At 49.5% G+C, this 20252-nt stretch overlaps 1 protein-coding gene across 1 annotated transcript; it reads left to right on the top strand.

The window, feature by feature from the left end:
* Positions 1-7711: 7711 nt before the first annotated feature.
* Positions 7712-19788, top strand: TRNT1 (tRNA nucleotidyl transferase 1). Its single transcript, XM_075831886.1, has 7 exons — positions 7712-8045; positions 12093-12286; positions 13772-13910; positions 14228-14354; positions 15776-15969; positions 17001-17254; positions 18078-19788. The coding sequence occupies exons 1-7, from the start codon at positions 7925-7927 to the stop codon at positions 18336-18338; spliced, it is 1290 nt and encodes a 429-aa protein (XP_075688001.1). The 5' UTR covers positions 7712-7924; the 3' UTR covers positions 18339-19788.
* The last annotated feature ends 464 nt before the right edge of the window (positions 19789-20252 follow it).

Raw genomic sequence — 20252 nt, 5'->3', positions numbered from 1 at the left:
TCCTGTATTATACTCCAGAGCTGTACTCACTATTCTGCTGGTGGACTCACTGTGTACATACATTACATTACTGATCCTGTACTGATCCTGAGTTACATCCTGTATTATACTCCAGAGCTGTACACACTATTCTGCTGGTGGAGTCACTGTGTACATACATTACTGATCCTGAGTTACATCCTGTATTATTTTCCTGTTTTATTTCAGTGGGAAATGCCCTTTAATGCCGTCCTGCAGTGATAGGTGTAATGTGAGGATAACTGGTGCTGCTGTTTTGCGCTGGGCTCTGTCATGGTCGTTTTATTCACAAGATAAAATCCTGACTTCAGGGACTACGTCGCCGTGTAAGTGTCGCCTCTCATAAGTCTCTTTCCTTAAATGATCATTTCCTCATTTGCATACAATTATCCGTTAATCCTGCTGAGCTGCGTGCGACTGCCGCTGACTGTGAGGTTTCACCCCTAATGATATTTACAATTTCCGAGCGTGTAAACTGCTCATCGCGTTAATTTATTCCCATTTCACCCCAAAGGATATTCCCATGTAACTACGAGCAGGGGCCATTTATAAACCGTTGCTGCGTTCTCCCAGATTATCGATATCATAGGACACAACAGATCGTAACGGGGGAGTCAGCACGACCTTAATAACCTCCGCAGTTCGCATTGGCGAATCTTGGCGATTTTGGCAGCAATTCCGATTTTGAAAGCCGCACAGAGGGACCATAAGGCTGAACATGGAGTGTCTATGGGTCCATAATACATTGCCATGCATTTTGTTTCAGTTCGTTGCCATTTTCAAGATCTCTGCTTTCTGTCAATCAATAGGAGCATTCATTGTTTACCTCCAGATGCCTGAAACCTGTCCTGACCTAATACTTCTCACAGCTGAGGGCTTGTTACAATTGTACCCAGTCTAGACAATCCTCTGCGAAGTAAACAACCTGGACTCCAGAGTGATACGTTTTACCTGCACTGTGACATTCTAACAAACTATCAGGACAGTAGAGAGATTTGTGCTGCTAATTTTTTTATCTTACAGAGAATTATCTAGACTGCATATAATTGTAACAAACCATCAGCTGTGACAAATTAGCATAATATATTTTTCTATCATTATAAATATTAGGGAAAACTCTAAGGGGTTAAATGGGAATTCCTAGAATAGTGATGTATCACCGATTATTAGAACGGGTCCCGGCTCCTTCCTGCACCTCCTCAATGTACAAACACAAGATAGTGGAGACAGTGGAGTACAGCAGAGTACAGTGGAGACAGCAGAGTACAGTGGAGACAGCAGAGTACAGTGAAGATAGCGGAGTACAGCAGAGACAGCGGAGTACAGCAGAGACAGCAGAGTACAGTGAAGATAGCGGAGTACAGCAGAGACAGCAGAGTACAGTGGAGACAGCAGAGTACAGTGGAGTACAGCGAAGTGCAGTGGAGGACAGCAGAGTACAGTGGAGACAGCGGAGTACAGTGGAGTACAGTGGAGACAGCAGAGTACAGCGGAGTACAGTGGAGACAGCAGAGTACAGCGGAGTACAGTGGAGACAGCGGAGCACAGTGGAGACAGCGGAGTACAGTGAAGACAGCGGAGACAGCGGAGTACAGTGTAGTACAGCGGAGTACAGTGGAGACAGCGGAGTACAGTGGAGACAGCGGAGTACAGTGTAGTACAGTGGAGTACAGTGAAGATAGCGAAGTACAGCAGAGACAGCGGAGTACAGTGGAGACAGCAGAGTACAGTGGAGTACAGCGAAGTGCAGTGGAGGACAGCAGAGTACAGTGGAGACAGCGGAGTACAGTGGGGACAGCAGAGTACAGCGGAGTACAGTGGAGACAGCGGAGTACAGTGGAGACAGCAGAGTACAGTGGAGACAGCAGAGTACAGTGAAGACAGCGGAGACAGCGGAGTACAGTGTAGTACAGCGGAGTACAGTAGAGACAGCAGAGTACAGTGGAGGCAGCAGAGTACAGTTCAGACAGCGGAGTACAGCGGCGACAGTGGAGTGCAGTGGAGTACAGTGGAGTACTTTGGAGGCAGCGGAGTACAGTGGAGACAGCGGAGTACAGTGGAGACAGTGGAGTACAGCGCTCAGCTATATCCGTCACTGTCTGTCCCATAGACATAAATGTAGGGGCACCTTGCCGCTCTATCAAAGGGTTGTAGTGAGGAGGAGCGGGGGCCCGAGACGCCTGTAATAGTAATCAGTGGGGGCCCCAGCAATAACACACCTGTCACCTAGTAACAAATGTGGGTTCTGGGAGTACCCCTTTTAATGGTTGGGTGCAGACCTCCCAACTGTCCCGGATTCAGCGGGACAGTCCCAGTTCTGGGTGGTGTCCCGCTGTCAACCTAATTCTGAAGCAGGGGACCATCAGCTCGCTGCTTCAAAATTAGTTCATAGCGGAGGAGCAGATAAAGCACTTAACATTAGTGGCTACTCCTAGATGATTTGGCCTAGGATTCCGCTCCTTGAGGAAACCCCTGAGGTCACTGTCCATATATGGACATTGACGTCAGGGGCTGATCTTGAAGCGGAATCCCCAGGCAGAGTCGGCAACGGGGATTCCGCTCAAGTAGTAACCACTCACGTCATTGTTTGGACATATATGGACAGTGCCGTCAAGGACTTCCCCGAGCACAGCGCTTAAAGTAGCACTGTGCCCAGAGAGTCCTCGGCGGGCGGAGGAGCTCCCTCTGCTCCTCTGCTCTGAACTAATTCTGAAGCAGGGAGCTGATAGTTCCCTGCTTCAGAATTAGTGGCTACTACTTGAGCAGGATCCCCATTGCCGATGATCTTGTTGGGGATTCTGCTCCTAGAGGAAACCCCTGAGGTCACTGTCCTTATATGGACATTGATATCAGGGGATCCTTGTGGAGCGGAATCCCCGGCCAGAGTCGGCAACAGGGATTCCGCTCAAGGAATAGCCACTGACGTCACTATCCATATATGGACAGTGACATCAGATCTTCCCTCTAGGAGCGGAATCCCCGGCCTATGCTCTGGCTGGGGATTCCGCACCGAGAGGGAGTCCCATTGCCGCTATCTACAGAGGGGTGTCACTATCTTCAAGGGGGGTGTGGCACTACATGGACACTGTGGAACTATATAGGGGCACTATCTACAAGGGCACTGGAACTAGGGGTAGCTAAAGGGGCATTATACTGTATGGGGCAGCTATAGGGGCTTTATACTGCATGTGGGCATCTGTGTGGTCATTATACTGTATGGGGTCATCTGTGTGGGCATTATACTGTATGGTGGCATCTGTGTTGGCTTTATACTGTATGGGTTCATCTATGGGGGCATCTGTGTGGGCATTATACTGTATGGGTTCATCTATGGGGGCATCTGTGTGGGCATTATACTATATGGGTTCATCTACGGGGGCATCTGTGTGGGCATTATACTGTATGGGTTCATCTATGGGGGCATCTGTGTGGGCATTATACTGTATGGGTTTATCTATGGGGACATTATACTGTATGGTGGCAGCTAGAGGGCATTATGCTGTGTGGGGGCAGCTATTTGGTATTATACTGTGTGGGAGGCACTATGGGAGCATGGTACTGTGTGGGCTGAATCGGATGTGTATGGGTGGGGATTGGGTAGGATTTAAGGCGTGGCTTAAAATATTAAAAAATTGTTGCGACGCGCCGCATTGGTTATCCCTCTTTGTGATACTTGAAAGATGGGAAGTATGGTTGGGTGGACGTTATAGAACATTATATCGGCTCCCGTCTCTTATTTAACCCCTTCCCGCCGGATCACGTATATATACGTCATTAAAATCGGTGGCTTACCGCCTTTTCACGTAAATATACGTCATGGAGATGAAGCTGGCTCAGGAGCTGAGCCAGCGACATCACCACCGGGTGACAGCTGTATGTTACAGCTGGCACCCTAAGGTATCGGCCAGGACCGGAGCTAGCCTCCGATCCGACCGATTAACCCCTCACATGCTGCGTTCAATAGAGATCGCAGCATGTGAGGAGTTTATAGCCACCGGCACCCCAGCAACGTGATCGCTGGGTTGCCGGTGGCTGCAAAGGCGATCGGAGGGCTAATGCTTACCTCCCGATCAGCCTGTAACGGAATCCTCCTATGCCCCGTCGTCGGCGGGGCCCAGGAGGCTTCCGGTAACATCGGCAAGATGGCGCCGGCTCAGCTTCCGGCTCAGAAGCTGAGCCGGCGTCATCAGCAGTGGGTGTCCGCTGTATGTTACAGCGGACACCCCGATCTATCGCCAGGAACCGGAGCTAGCTCCGATTCCTGGCATTAACCCCTTCGATGCAGCGATCCATTGTGATCGCTGCATCCTAGAGGTTTGTAGAAAATCGGCAGCCTTGCCATGCGATGGCAAGGCTGGCGACTGCTACCATGGCAACAGGAGCCCTAACAATGGACTCCTGTCTGCCATTACGTAAGCTGATTAGGCCCCGCCCAGAGGCGGAGCCTAATCGGCTTGCTGTCAGTGAACAACTGACAGTTCCAATACATTGCACTACATAGGTAGTGCAATGTATTAGAACATCAAACAAATAGTTGGACATTCAAGTCCCCTAGTGGGACTAAAGAAAAGTGTAAAAAAAAGTGTAAAAAAAGTAAAAATAAAAGTTGGAAAACATACAATAAAAGTTTCAAATAATAACACAAAACACAATCGCCCTTTTTCCCTTATAAGTCATTTATTATTGAAAAAAATAATAAAGCCATACATATTTGGTATCGCAACGATCGTAACGACCTGAACTATAAAAATATTATGTTATTTATCCAGCGCAGTGAACGCCGTAAAAAAAAACCTCAAAAACACTGCCATAATTACTGTTTTTTTGGTCACTGTCTTCCAAAAATTGAAATAAAAAGTGATCAAAAAGTCGCATGTATCCAAAAATGGTACCGATAAAATCTATACCTCGTCTCGCAAAAAAAACAAGCCCTCACACAGCTCCATCGACGAAAAAATGTAAAAGTTATGGCTCTCACAACTTGGCGACAGAAAAAATACATTCTCTTTCCAAAAGTAATTTTATTGTGCAAAAAGTTATAAAAAAGTTCTATAAATTTGGTATCGCCGGAATCGTACTGACCCGCAGAATAAAGGTAACATGTAGTTTATAACGTACGGTGAACGGTGTATATAAAAAAAAAAGTGGCACAAGCTGGGCATGACATTTGACACTGAATTGGCATATCTAGGGAAACTATTTAATTTGTACCCTCCGCAGCGCAATCATTTATGGAAAAGACACGTGGGGTGAAAATGCTCACTACACCTCTTAATAAATGCCTTGAGGGGTGCAGTTTCCAAAATGGGGTCACTTCTCAGGGGTTTCTTTTATTATTTCACATCAAAGCCTCTGCAATTGTGAACCAATACTTTATAAGTCGCCAAATTAGGCCTCAATTTTACATGGTACTCTTTCACTCCTGAGCCCTGTCAAATGTCCAGGCAAAAGATTAGGGCCACATGTAGGGTGTTTCTAAAACAGGGAAACACCGCATAATAATTGAGAGCTGTCTTGTTATGGTGGCACAAGCCGGGCACCACATATTGGCGTATCTAAGGAAAAATTCCCATTTTCATTCTCCCACATCGTGTGCACACGAATTTCTGCAAAACACCTGTGGGGTTAACATGCTCACTACACCCCTAGGTGAATACCTTGAGGGTGTTGTTTCCAAAATGGCGTCACTTCTGGGGGGGATACACTGTTTTGGTCCCACAGGGACTTTGCAAATGCAACATAGCGACCAGAAACCAAATGCAGCAAAATCTGTACACCAAAAGCAAATGGCGCTCCTTCCCTTCTGAGCCCTGCCGTGTGCCCAAACAGCATTTTACGACCACGTGTGGGGTATTGCCGTACTCCAGAGAAGTTGCTTTACAAGCGTTGGGGTTCTTTTTTTCCTTTATTTGTTGAGAAAATTAAAAATTTGGAGCTAAAGCTACGTCTTATTGAAGAAAAAGGATTTTTTTTATTTTCACTGCCCAATTCTAATAAAATCTATGAAACACCTGTGGGGGCAAAATGCTCACTACACCCCTAGATGGATTCCTCAAGGGGTGTAGTTTTCTCAATGGAGTCACTTTTTTGGCGTTTTCACTGTTTTGGTACCTCAGGGGCTTTGCAAATGTGACATGGCCTCCACAAACCATTCCTGCTAAATTTGAGCTCCAAAAGCCAAATGGCGCTCTTTCCCTTCTAAGCTCCGCCGTGTGTCCAAACATCCGTTTATAACCACATGTGGGGTATTGTTTTACTCGGGAGAAATTGCTTTACAAATGTTGTGGTGCTTTTTCTCCTTTAGTCCTCGTGGAAATTAGAAAAAATTAGCTAAACCTACATAATCTTTGAAAGAATGACGATTTTTATTTTCACGGCCTACTTCCAATAATTTCTGCAAAAAACCTGCGGGGTCAAAATGCTCACTATACCCCTAGATAATTTCCTCAAGGGGTGTAGTTTCCAAAATGGGGTCACTTTTGGTGGATTTCCACTGTTTTGGCACCGAAAGAGCCCTTGAAACCTGACATGGAGCCTAAAATATTTTCTAATAAAAAGGAGGCCCAAAATCCACTGGGTGCTCCTTTGCTTCTGAGGCCGGTGCTTCAGTCCATTACCACACTAGGGCCACATGTGGGATATTTCTAAAAACTGCAGAATCTGGGCAATAAATATTGAGTTGCATTTCTCTGGTAAAAACTTCTGTGTTACAAAAAAATAGAATAAAAATGAATTTCTGCAAAAAAAAAATGAAATTTGAAAATTTCACCTCTACGTTGCTTTAATTCCTGTGAAACGTTTAAAGGGTTAAGAAACTTTCTAAATGCTGTTTTGAATACTTTGAGGGGTGAAGATTTTAAAATGGGGTGACTTTTTGGCGGTTTCTAATATATAAGGCCCTAAAAGCCGCTTCACAACTGAACTGGCCCCTGTAAAAATAGCCTTTTGAAATTTTCTTGAAAATGTGAGAAATTGCTGCTAAAGTTCTAAGCCTCGTAACGTCCTAGAAAAATAAAAGGATGTTCAAAAAACGATGCCAATCTAAAGTAGACATATGGGGGATGTTAATTAGCAACAATTTTGTGTGGTATAACTGCCTGTCTTACAAGCAGATACATTTACATTTAGAAAAATGCAAATTTTTGCAATTTTTCACCAAATTTTGGTGTTTTTCACTGGTAAATATTGAATTTATCGACCACATTTTTCCACTATCATAAAGTCCAATGTGTCACGAGAAAACAATCTCAGAATCACTTTGATAGGTAAAAGCGTTCCGGAGTTATTACCACATAAAGTGAAATATGTCAGATTTGAAAAAATGGGTCTGGTCCTGAAGGCCAAAATGAGCTTGGTCCTGAAGGGGATAATGGTCGGATACTTTGTATTTGCTGTTGTTGTTTTTTTAATCAGTCATAGCTTTTCATTTCCAACTTGTTAGTAAAAATAGAGCATCATCTGATTGGTTGATGTGGACAAGGACATTTTGTAGTCTGTATATAATTTATAAGATTTCTTATGAAAGCCTCGAATTCACTGCACTAATCTCAGCTACTATCTCCTGCCAGTCATCATCTAAGGGCAACTGCCAGCAGTAAATATGTATCTGACTGCCGGCAGAACTACGAGGACGCACAGTGATGACGTAATCAGGCCGCGTTGTCGCAATATCCGTAGCCATTTTGGTGACGTTCTCTTCCTATGTTGAATTAGTGGTGGTCTACTAGAAAATGGCCGCCGCTCAGGTAACGTTATCTGAAGTGAGGACGGGCTGGAAATTGTGATTGAATATACGTCGTCCTCCTAGCGTGTGATTCTCGGGCCACCCTAGGAAGTTTGTCAGCGTCACACGAAACACATGAGTCCGCCGGGTGACTTCAGGAGACAGATGATCTACTGATCGCAGATGCTAGGCCGGCTCCTCTTACACACCCGCCACCTCTTACACACCCGTCATCTGTCCACCATGATTGTGCAGAGCCCTCAATTCAAGGCTCTATTCACGGACAGCCTCAAAACCCTGACAGGTGAGTCCTTATAAAGAGGTGACTGGAGGAGGTGTATACGGGTGACTGGAGGAGGTGTATACGGGTGATGGCCGGAGGGGGTGTATATAGGAGGTGTATACGGGTGACTGGAGGAGGTGTATATAGGAGGTGTATACGGGTGACGGCCGGAGGAGGTGTATATAGGAGGTGTATACGGGTGACGGCCGGAGGGGGTGTATATAGGAGGTGTATACGGGTGACTGGAGGAGGTGTATATAGGAGGTGTCTACGGGTGACGGCCGGAGGAGGTGTATATAGGAGGTGTATACGGGTGACGGCCGGAGGGGGTGTATATAGGAGGTGTATACGGGTGACTGGAGGAGGTGTATATAGGAGGTGTATACAGGTGACGGCTGGAGGGGGTGTATGTAGGAGGTGTATACGGGTGACGGCCGGAGGAGGTGTATACGGGTGACGGGTGGAGGAGGTGTATACGGGTGACGGCCGGAAGGGGTGTATACGGGTGACTGGAGGAGGGGGTGTATATAGGGGGTGTATACGGGTGACTGGAGGAGGGGGTGTATACGGGTGACGGCCGGAGGGGGTGTATATAGGGGGTGTATACGGGTGACTGGAGGAGGGGGTGTATACGGGTGACGGCCGGAGGGGGTGTAGACGGGTGACTGGAGGAGGTGTATACGGGTGACGGCTAGAGGAGGTGTATATAGGAGGTGTATACAGGTGACGGCTGGAGGAGGTGTATACGGGTGACGGCTGGAGGTGTATATAGGAGGTGTATATAGGAGGTGTATACGGGTGACGGCTGGAGGAGGTGTATATAGGAGGTGTATACGGGTGACGGCTGGAGGAGGTGTATATAGGAGGTGTATACGGGTGACGGCTGGAGGAGGTGTATATAGCAGGTGTATACGGGTGACGGCTGGAGGATGTGTATACGGGTGACGGCCGGAGGGGGTGTATATAGGAGGTGTATACGGGTGACGGCTGGAGGAGGTGTATACGGGTGACTGGAGGAGGTGTATATAGGAGGTGTATACGGGTGACGGCTGGAGGAGGTGTATACGGGTGACGGCCGGAGGGGGTGTATATGGGTGACGGCCGGAGGGGGTGTATATGGGTGACGGCCGGAGGGGGTGTATACGGGTGACGGCTGAAGGGGGTGTATACGGGTGACGGGTGGAGGAGGTGTATACGGGTGACGGCCGGAAGGGGTGTATATAGGGGGTGTATATAGGAGGTGTATACGGGTGACTGGAGGAGGGGGTGTATACGGGTGACGGCCGGAGGGGGTGTATATAGGGGGTGTATACGGGTGACTGGAGGAGGGGGTGTATACGGGTGACGGCCGGAGGGGGTGTATACGGGTGACTGGAGGAGGTGTATACGGGTGACGGCTAGAGGAGGTGTATATAGGAGGTGTATACGGGTGACGGCTGGAGGAGGTGTATATAGGAGGTGTATACGGGTGACGGCTGGACGAGGTGTATACGGGTGATGGCCGGAGGGGGTGTATATAGGAGGTGTATACGGGTGACGGCCGGAGGAGGTGTATATAGGAGGTGTATACGGGTGACGGCCGGAGGGGGTGTATATAGGAGGTGTATACGGGTGACGGCTGGAGGGGGTGTATATAGGAGGTGTATACGGGTGACGGCCGGAGGGGGTGTATATAGGAGGTGTATACGGGTGACGGCCGGAGGAGGTGTATATAGGAGGTGTATACGGGTGACGGCCGGAGGAGGTGTATATAGGAGGTGTATACGGGTGACGGCCGGAGGGGGTGTATATAGGAGGTGTATACGGGTGACGGCCGGAGGGGGTGTATATAGGAGGTGTATACGGGTGACGGCTGGAGGAGGTGTATACGGGTGACGGCCGGAGGGGGTGTATATAGGCGGTGTATACGGGTGACGGCCGGAGGAGGTGTATATAGGAGGTGTATACGGGTGACGGCCGGAGGGGGTGTATATAGGAGGTGTATATGGGTGACGGTCGGAGGGGGTGTATATAGGAGGTGTATATGGGTGACGGTCGGAGGAGGTGTATATAGGAGGTGTATACGGGTGACGGTCGGAGGAGGTGTATATAGGAGGTGTATACGGGTGACGGCCGGAGGGGGTGTATATAGGAGGTGTATACGGGTGACGGCCGGAGGGGGTGTATATAGGGGGTGTATACGGGTGACTGGAGGAGGGGGTGTATACGGGTGACGGCCGGAGGGGGTGTATACGGGTGACTGGAGGAGGGGGTGTATACGGGTGACGGCCGGAGGGGGTGTATATAGGGGGTGTATACGGGTGACTGGAGGAGGGGGTGTATATAGGAGGTGTATACGGGTGACGGCTGGAGGAGGTGTATATAGGAGGTGTATACGGGTGACGGCTGGAGGAGGTGTATATAGCAGGTGTATACGGGTGACGGCTGGAGGATGTGTATACGGGTGACGGCCGGAGGGGGTGTATATAGGAGGTGTATACGGGTGACGGCTGGAGGAGGTGTATACGGGTGACTGGAGGAGGTGTATATAGGAGGTGTATACGGGTGACGGCTGGAGGAGGTGTATACGGGTGACGGCCGGAGGGGGTGTATATGGGTGACGGCCGGAGGGGGTGTATATGGGTGACGGCCGGAGGGGGTGTATACGGGTGACGGCCGAAGGGGGTGTATACGGGTGACGGGTGGAGGAGGTGTATACAGGTGACGGCCGGAAGGGGTGTATATAGGAGGTGTATACGGGTGACTGGAGGAGGGGGTGTATACGGGTGACGGCCGGAGGGGGTGTATATAGGGGGTGTATACGGGTGACTGGAGGAGGGGGTGTATACGGGTGACGGCCGGAGGGGGTGTATACGGGTGACTGGAGGAGGTGTATACGGGTGACGGCTAGAGGAGGTGTATATAGGAGGTGTATACGGGTGACGGCTGGAGGAGGTGTATATAGGAGGTGTATACGGGTGACGGCTGGACGAGGTGTATACGGGTGATGGCCGGAGGGGGTGTATATAGGAGGTGTATACGGGTGACGGCCGGAGGAGGTGTATATAGGAGGTGTATACGGGTGACGGCCGGAGGGGGTGTATATAGGAGGTGTATACGGGTGACGGCCGGAGGAGGTGTATACGGGTGACGGCCGGAGGGGGTGTATATAGGAGGTGTATACGGGTGACGGCCGGAGGGGGTGTATATAGGAGGTGTATACGGGTGACGGCCGGAGGTGTATATAGGAGGTGTATATAGGAGGTGTATACGGGTGACGGCCGGAGGGGGTGTATATAGGAGGTGTATACGGGTGACGGCCGGAGGGGGTGTATATAGGAGGTGTATACGGGTGACGGCCGGAGGGGGTGTATATAGGAGGTGTATACGGGTGACGGCTGGAGGAGGTGTATACGGGTGACGGCCGGAGGGGGTGTATATAGGCGGTGTATATAGGAGGTGTATACGGGTGACGGCCGGAGGTGTATATAGGAGGTGTATACGGGTGACGGCCGGAGGGGGTGTATATAGGAGGTGTATACGGGTGACGGTCGGAGGGGGTGTATATAGGAGGTGTATACGGGTGACGGACGGAGGAGGTGTATATAGGAGGTGTATACGGGTGACGGTCGGAGGAGGTGTATATAGGAGGTGTATACGGGTGACGGCCGGAGGGGGTGTATATAGGAGGTGTATACGGGTGACTGGAGGAGGTGTATACGGGTGACGGCCGGAGGGGGTGTATATAGGAGGTGTATACGGGTGACGGCTGGAGGAGGTGTATACGGGTGACGGCCAGAGGGGGTGTATATAGGCGGTGTATACGGGTGACGGCCGGAGGAGGTGTATATAGGAGGTGTATACGGGTGACGGCCGGAGGGGGTGTATATAGGAGGTGTATACGGGTGACGGCTGGAGGTGTATATAGGAGGTGTATACGGGTGACGGTCGGAGGGGGTGTATATAGGAGGTGTATACGGGTGACGGCCGGAGGGGGTGTATATAGGAGGTGTATACGGGTGACGGCCGGAGGGGGTGTATATAGGAAATGTAATACGGATGATGATATTTACAATCTTGTTGTCGCAGGTTTATTTGCGCGGGAGAAGTATGAGTTGCGAATTGCAGGAGGAGCCGTCCGGGATCTTCTTGCGGGGAAACAGCCGCACGACGTGGACTTTGCCACCCCCGCCACCCCCGATCAGATGAAGGATCTGTTCCTCAAGGAGGGAATTCGACTAATTAACAATAAAGGAGAGACACACGGCACCGTGACGGCGAGGGTGAGGCGCGGCCACTCTACAGGAACGGCGCTCTGCTGGCCGCCATTTTGTAATTGTGCTAGTGGGTGCAATTTAAAGCGTCTGTCGCCACATTATAAGTGGCCTGTCTTGTACATGATGTGATCGGCGCTGTAATGTAGGGAACAGCAGTGGTTTTTATTTAGAAACACGATCATTTATGAAGGAGTTACGACCTATTTTAGATTTATGCTAATGAGCTTCTCAATGGACAACTGGGCGTGTTTTACTTTATGGCCAAGTGGGCGTTGTACAGAGGAGTGTATGACGCTGACCAATCAGCGACCAATCAGCGACCAATCAGCGCCATACACTTCTCCCCATTCATTTACTCAGCACATAGCGATATAGCTACATCGCTATGTGCAGCCATATACACACACCATAACGTTACTGCAGTGTCCTGACAATGAATATACATTACCTCCAGCCAGGACGTGATGTCTATTCACAATCCTGACCACTTCTGTGTGATTTACAGCATAGTACAGCGAGATCTCGCTGTACTATGCTGTAAATCACAGAGACGCTACAGAAGTGGTCAGGATTGTGAATAGACATCACGTCCTGGCTGGAGGTAATGTATATTCATTGTCAGGACACTGCAGTAACGTTATGGTGTGTGTATATGGCTGCACATAGCGATGTAGCTATATCGCTATGTGCTGAGTAAATGAATGGGGAGAAGTGTATGGCGCTGATTGGTCGCTGATTGGTCGCTGATTGGTCAGCGTCATACACTCCTCTGTACAACGCCCACTTGGTCATAAAGTAAAACAAGCCCAGTTGTCTATTAAGAAACTCATTAGCATAAAGCGAAAATAGGTCATAACTCTGTCAAAAACGATCGTTTTTCTAAATAAAAAACCACTGGTGTTATCCACATTCCAGCGCCGATCACATCATGTACAAGACAGGCCACTTATAATGTGGCGACAGAGACTCTTTAAGAGCCCCTTCCAAATGTATGGGGGGGGGGTATATTCCCATAATCAGTATTTATAATCTATCCACAGGACCGGTGATAATTATCTGATCTGTGGGAGTCCGGCCGCTTGGACCCCCGGTCGTCCCTGTGGGCCTCATGAATGGATAGAGCGGCGCCTGAGCGTGTGCAGTCCCTCCACTTATATGGGGTGCGCAGAGACGGCCAGGGAAGCCCATTCTCAGGACCAGGGGGGGGGGTCACAGAGGTCAGACCCCCACCAATCAGATATTTATCACTAGTCCTGTGGATAGATTATTAATACTGATTATGGGAAAACCCCTTTATGTCGGGACCTCTGGGTGACGGCATGTGTCTACTCCCTGCCCCCATGGCTCTTCATGTATCATAGGCGCTCCGGGGGAGGGTGACTCATTAACTGGGGGGTGCCCATCGGTAGGCAGCGCTATTTTCTCCAGATGTGGGGGAGGGGCGTCATTCCCGTTCTCCTAACGCTCTGCCCGTGTCTTACTATTTCTCAGATTAACGACCAAAATTTTGAAATCACGACGCTGAGGGTCGACCTGCGGACAGACGGACGCCACGCGGAGGTGGAGTTTACAACGGACTGGGAGCAGGACGCCGAGAGACGAGATCTCACCATCAACTCCATGTTTCTGGGTAATTGACGGAGGGGCGTTCCTTACCTGTTTAGGTTTGCCGTTCAGGAGTTTGGGAAAGCTGTGTGACTACTACAGGAGCTGTAATGGTGGCCGCGGTCACTACGGTTTCCCATTTAAAAGGCCAATTTATCGATACTCAGGGCGTTACAATACAGTCTCCTCCTGCTGCGGCCGCAGGCTGGGAATGGCGTGTAGGATTGATTAGTCATGTCTGATCGGTAGGGGTGAATAGACCTCACTAATCCATCTAATCGGCGATCCCCGTCCCCGACGCTCAGGTCTTTATCGTCTGTGGTGTTGTTGTCTTTCCTCCAGGATTTGACGGCACGCTGTACGATTATTTCAATGGTTACGAGGATTTGAAGAACCGTCACATCCGATTTGTGGGCGATCCAGCCAAACGGATCCAGGAGGATTATCTGCGAATCCTGCGCTACCTCAGGTGACTGGAGATTGTTATTATCACGGGGGCAGCCCGTGACCTTATGACCTATGCAGCGGGGGACCGTGGCGGGGAGCGACTACCTACAAAGATGGGGGGACTCGTCATCCTGTAAATACTTCATTTGTTCTCTTCAGACTCGTCCTGTCTCCGCTGTATTCACCGCGCTGCCGGTTTCTTGTTCGCTCTGAAACCGTAGAACCGGCCCTGTTCACACAGAGTTTTTTGCTGTGGAAAACGCGTCGGGAACCGTGGCAAAAACTGACGAAATCGCCGCTGGGGTGTTCGCGGGTAAAAGAGGCGACCGGTTCTTTCTTCGGGCGTTTCCGTCTCTGACCTCCGATTGACATCAATGGGAGGCGGAGAGTGTGTTTTTTGCCTGCGGCGCTCAATGGCCGAAAAACGCGGCAAAGAGAGTGCAGGCAGTCTAAAGGAATTAGGAGGCTGATTTTTCTGACTGCAAAAAAATTCAGTGTGAACAGGGCCTAGAACCTCCCATCCCCCTTCTCCTCACGGCTGACTCAGGATGTATTCGGGTCAGTTCACACGCGGCGGATACGTTGCTTAAAGTTACACACGGTAGCCGCAGGGAATTCCGGGTGAAAAACCGCATTCATTGGTGGTGCAGTTTTTTGGCCGGAATGTCCGCTGCGGAAAACTGCAGAATTAGCCGGTCTGCTGGAAGGCTGGCCTATGGGAGGACGCTTCATCCCAGGAGACCGCTGCAGCCCGTGATTGGCCTGTCATTGGCTGCAGCCGCGGTCACATGGGGAGAAACGTCATCCCAGGAGGACGGCCGGCAGAACGTCAGAGGTAAGTATAATGTTTTTTGCGGTTTAATCGCTGCGATTCTGCCGCAAGAGTCGCAACACTTGACTATTTGTTGAGCGTTTTACATTCCCATTGAATTCAATGGGGAAAACCAGCAGCAAAATACAAGCGATTCCGCAGCCACAATTGACGTTCTGAGGCTTAAAAAAACGCAACGCTGGTCAATTTGTGTGCGGAATCTCCGCGTATCACGTACGCAGCCTGTGGATGAGATTTCACTCCTCTGCTACCGTATCATGCCGCCGATTTTCCGCAATGAAATAAATCCGCAGTAGTTACGCCACGTGTGGACTAGGCCTTCTGCTGTGTTGCATTTTCAGAGGTGTAGTGTTTGCACCGGGCACTGTTCAGCAGTCAAAGCATGTCAGTAGAGCAGAGTGCGGCAAGTTGTAGGATCTCCGCTAAGGCCGGATTCTGTTCAGTGCTTGGATGTCAGCTGAATCTTGAATGCAGCTCTGGAGGTGACTGGAGTATAAGATGTAAAGTGTTAGATAGTGTGAGGTTTTCGGGGGCATCTGCCTTTCCCGGAGTCCTTGTCATAAGTTTTTACTTTTTTTAGACTGAACTCATCACTTACCTCGTCTTGTCAGGTTTTATGGGAGGATAGCGGAGAAATCCGGAGACCACAGTCCGTCCACGCTGGACGCAATACGAGAAAATGCACCAGGACTGGGCGGCATCTCGGGGGAAAGAATCTGGGTGGAGCTTAAGAAGATCTTGGAGGGAAACCACGTCAATCACCTGATCCAACTGATCTACCAGCTGGGAGTAGCGCCTCACGTTGGTGGGTGTCTGTCACATTACGGCTTCCTTTACACACACATTTTCTGGTATCTTAGGCCCAGTTCACACAGAGGTTTTTTTTATGCTAATTTTACCGTTGGAATCAGCGCCAAAAAACATCAGAACCGCCTCCCATTGATTTCAATGGCAGGAGGAGGCGTTCTTTCCCGCGGCGGTATTTAACCACTTGTGGTAAGGCCCTGTTCACACTGAGTTTTTTTGCAGGCAGAAAAATCTGCCTTAAAATTCCTTCATGAATTTTGAGCCAGATTTTGACCTGCCTGCACTTTATTGCCGCGGGTTTTGGAGCTTTCTTCGCAGCGTTTTTCAGCCGCGGCCATTGAGCACCGCGGGGGGAAAAAAGCCTCAAATGCTTTCTCTGTTTCCCATCGATTTTAATGGGAGGTCAGAGGCGCATCCGCGGCACGAAAAAGCACGCCGCTTCCTTTTACTGAGAGAGGCTAAAAGCCGCCGTGGGGAGAAACGCCTCTGCCTCACACTAAAATCAATAGGAGGCGTCTCGGACGTTTTTTGGCTCTGATTCTGACGCAGTTTGGCCCAGTTCACACAGTTTGTTTGTTTTTTACGTGGAAATCAGCGCCAGAAAATGTCCGAAACTGCTATTAGCCGCTCGCCATAAAAGCGGCATTCTCTTTCTCGGCGCGGTTCCGACTCTGACCAATCAATGGGAGGCAGAGAAAGCGTTTTTCTAGGGGTTTGTTGTTTTTTTTGTCCTTGGCGCTTAAAGGTCGCGGCTGAAAAACGTGGCCAGAAAGTGCGGCAGGTCAAAATCTGCCTCAAAATTCCTGCAAAAAAACGTAACGTGTTTTTTATGGTGCGGATGAGCCCGAACAGATCCTTCTCGTCTCTGACTGCTAATCAAGACCAAACCCCTCCAGCCTCCATTACTCTCTGCGACCCCCTCCCCCCATAAGACGTCCGATCCTGCTGATCTGCCCGGGAAGCTCTGGTGTCCGGGGGTCGGTTTAATCTTGTCATAATAAAATTGACCCAAATTTGCGTATGTTCCAGGATTACCGGAGAATGGGAATCTGGAGGAGTTTTGTCGTGTCTGCTCCCAGGCCGGGCACCTGTCTCCTAAACCCATCACCCTCCTGACCGCGCTGTTTTCCCACTCGGAGGGTGTCCAGAAACTGGACCTGAGATTGAAAATCTCGAAAGAGGAGAAGGGGCTGGCGTTATTCTTACTAAAGGAACGCAGGGAGCTGACGGCGGATCGCACCGAGCGGGAACCTCTGAAACCGTTCCAGGACTATGTGACCGATGTGAGTGTTACGCCGCTGTACGTTAGTGATGTCATCATGAACGACGACCTCCACAAAGCGACAGCGCCAGAAGTTAAAATGACAATTCGCCGATTGATCTGTGGCCGGGTCTGGGATATTCTTATTGGGATGCAGATGTATCGCGGTGACGCGTCAGAAGTTTTGATCGGAGAGTTGAGACCCCCGCCCGCTGCTAAAACGAGGCGGCAGAAGTGATCGCTGCGCTGCTTCATTTCTGGACGGCTGTCCTCGGACCGGTGGACGGGCTCAATAGAAAGTCTATGGGGAAAACTGATCGGAAATGAAGCGGCACATTGATCATCGGTGGGGGTCTCCGTGCTCGGACCCCACCGATCAAAACTTCTGACTCGTCACTATGACTATAAACGTTTAGTGACACTTTAAAGGAACGACACTGAACCTTGAGTCGCTGGTAATTTTGGGTAATGACATAAGGTTGTAACCGCCCGACCCCGTGTACTGGGGATAACTTACTAGAGATCAGTGACGGGCAGGGGAGCTGCATACAGAACCTTATCTGTGTATATAGCGTTACCATCCTGCCTTATCGAGGCCTCCGCAGTACGATAGAGCTGTCACTCTGCTGACTCTGTCCCAGTCTATACAGCAAAGCTGACGAGTGAGCTGCAGAATGCAGGGAATATCCGTTTATTGTGTCTGCTCTAGTGGCCACTGTGGGAACTGCGATATTTTAATAGCTTTTTACATAGTCGCATCAAAGGATCGGGATGTTCCTTTCCCTCCCCCCTTCTCTATAGATTGAATCTTCCACCGTTTCTTATCGGTTTCTGTTTTCTTTCAGACCCGAGAGACGGACGCCCATAAGAAGGTGTGTGAACTGCTGAAGTACCAGGGTGAAGAGCGACTCCTGAGACAGATGGAGCAGTGGACCCTGCCGCGCTTCCCCGTCAGCGGGCACGACCTGCGGCGTATGGGCATCTCCTCAGGGAAGGATATCGGGAGAATCCTACAGGAACTGCGGGAGCGCTGGAAGGAAAGCGGCTTCCAGGCCGACAAAGAGGAACTTCTGAACGGTGTGTCGAGAAGCGAAGGCGCAGAATAACGCCGGGAAGCGACTGCCGCGTGACTGCGCTGACCCTGGAAGGGGGAATCGGGGTGGTCGGATGGAGACTCCCCCATGAAACATAATGGAATCTTCTGGTTGAGTCAAAAGTCCGGATCCAGCAAGATTTCCGTAAGATGCAAAGTTGGTCTCCTCATCACCGTTATTTATTACACCGGAAACATGGCTGCCGGACCCGGCCGCCATTATCAATACAACGTCAAGTAGGTCACCCGGTTTATTATGTATTTAAAGCAGAATCGTTGTATAATGAAAGAATCTGCAGCTTTCTAACAGTTTGTTTCAATTCCTCACCATTTGCAAGGTATATATTTGCTGTCAGTGAATGGAAATCGTGTTTACAGTGGCTGAAAACCTGTGTAGACCTAATACTTCTCACAGCTGATGGTTTGTTTTTTGTTTTGTTTTTACATGAAGTTTTATAAGATTGGAACATTACAACAAACAAACATACAATAATTGTGACGCGTGAAAAGCGTGATACGCAGACTTACAACATGCAATTTTCGGCCGCGGCCATTGAGCGTCGTGGGCAAAAAAAAACGTTGCGAAAACAGATTTCTCTGCCTTCCGTTGTTGTCAATGGAAGGTCAGAGATGAAAACGCCTGAAGGAAGAGCATGTCGCCTCCGCGTCCCATTGAAATCTATGGGAGGCGATGTCGGCCGTTTGTGGCGCGATTTCCGCGTCAAAAACTTCTGTGTGAACTGGGTCTTAATCACAGGTGGCAGAGTTATTGACTGAAACATTCATTCTGACGGGTTGTTTCTGCAGCAGGTGCAGAGATTCAGATGTATGGGGAAGACGCAGAAATGTATGCAGCAAATCTGCGGCTTGTGAACATAGCCTTAGGTTTATACAGGTTTTCAGCCTTGGGATGTGGCCCTACTCACTGACTGCATGCAGAGATTTTGAATATGGTGAAAAATTGAAACGTAAGGGGAGATTTTCTAAGCTAAATTTTTCTCCCAAAAAAAAAAAAAATGCCCGACATGCCTCGCGCCACATTTATTATGAGACCCTTTTTTCACTAGACCGGTTTAAAGGAGCGCGGCTTAGAACGCGTTAACATTTTTCTCACCAAATATTGGTCTAAAGAAATCCAAGCAGGAGGTGCCGCAAGTAAAGAGTCCAACGCCAGCAAGCTGCTCCGTGTTTATCATACAGCGTGCGCCATTGTGATATATTTGGCGCGTCTCCTGCCTGGTGGAAGTTTAAGGGTCGGATCTGTTATTACCGTCTTTATTATCGAGCAGCAGAACTTTTCATTCCGCAATGATGAAGCTTTATTTACAGATGACGGGACGAGCCGCGCACAAATGTTAAAGCCAAAGCGCCGCGCGCCCGGCATGTGACTCCACGCTGTGCGCGACTTGATCACGATTCCTCCCAGTTCATATGTCTTCTTAGTAAAGTTGTTTTTTATGTTACTCTCCTGCCATTCACTTATTTATCTACAGACCCGCTGCCCAGAAATAATAGAAAATTACAAATTAGGGGTCCTGGGATTTCACATCGGTGGTCTTATGGTCGCCGCCTCCGTGTAGAATCACCGAAAACCTCTTTAATTTCTATTCTTGAATATGCACATTTTTACTCAGCGTCATTTTGGGGTCCGGTATTCTGTGCCGATTTATGTATCGGAAAATTGGAGCTCTGCCTGATCTAGAACGCCAAATCCCCTCCTAGATACATAATGACATTGTCTGCCTGAAGCCACCACTAGAGGGAGCTCAGGGAACTCAATCCTTCTGGTTATCTCCCCCTAGTGGCTGTAGGGAGCATGAACTGAGAATATGGTCGTGTGGATGAACCCTTAGGCCGGGTTCCTACGGGTTGGATACGCTGCGCAAAACTCACGCAGCGTATCTGACCTGGGACCCGCAGTACATTT

Source organism: Rhinoderma darwinii, chromosome 7, assembly GCF_050947455.1.
Source record: "Rhinoderma darwinii isolate aRhiDar2 chromosome 7, aRhiDar2.hap1, whole genome shotgun sequence".
In the NCBI taxonomy this organism is placed as follows: domain Eukaryota; kingdom Metazoa; phylum Chordata; class Amphibia; order Anura; family Rhinodermatidae; genus Rhinoderma; species Rhinoderma darwinii.
Note: the sequence above shows the minus strand (reverse complement) of the source record. Positions and strands in the feature narration are given on the sequence as shown.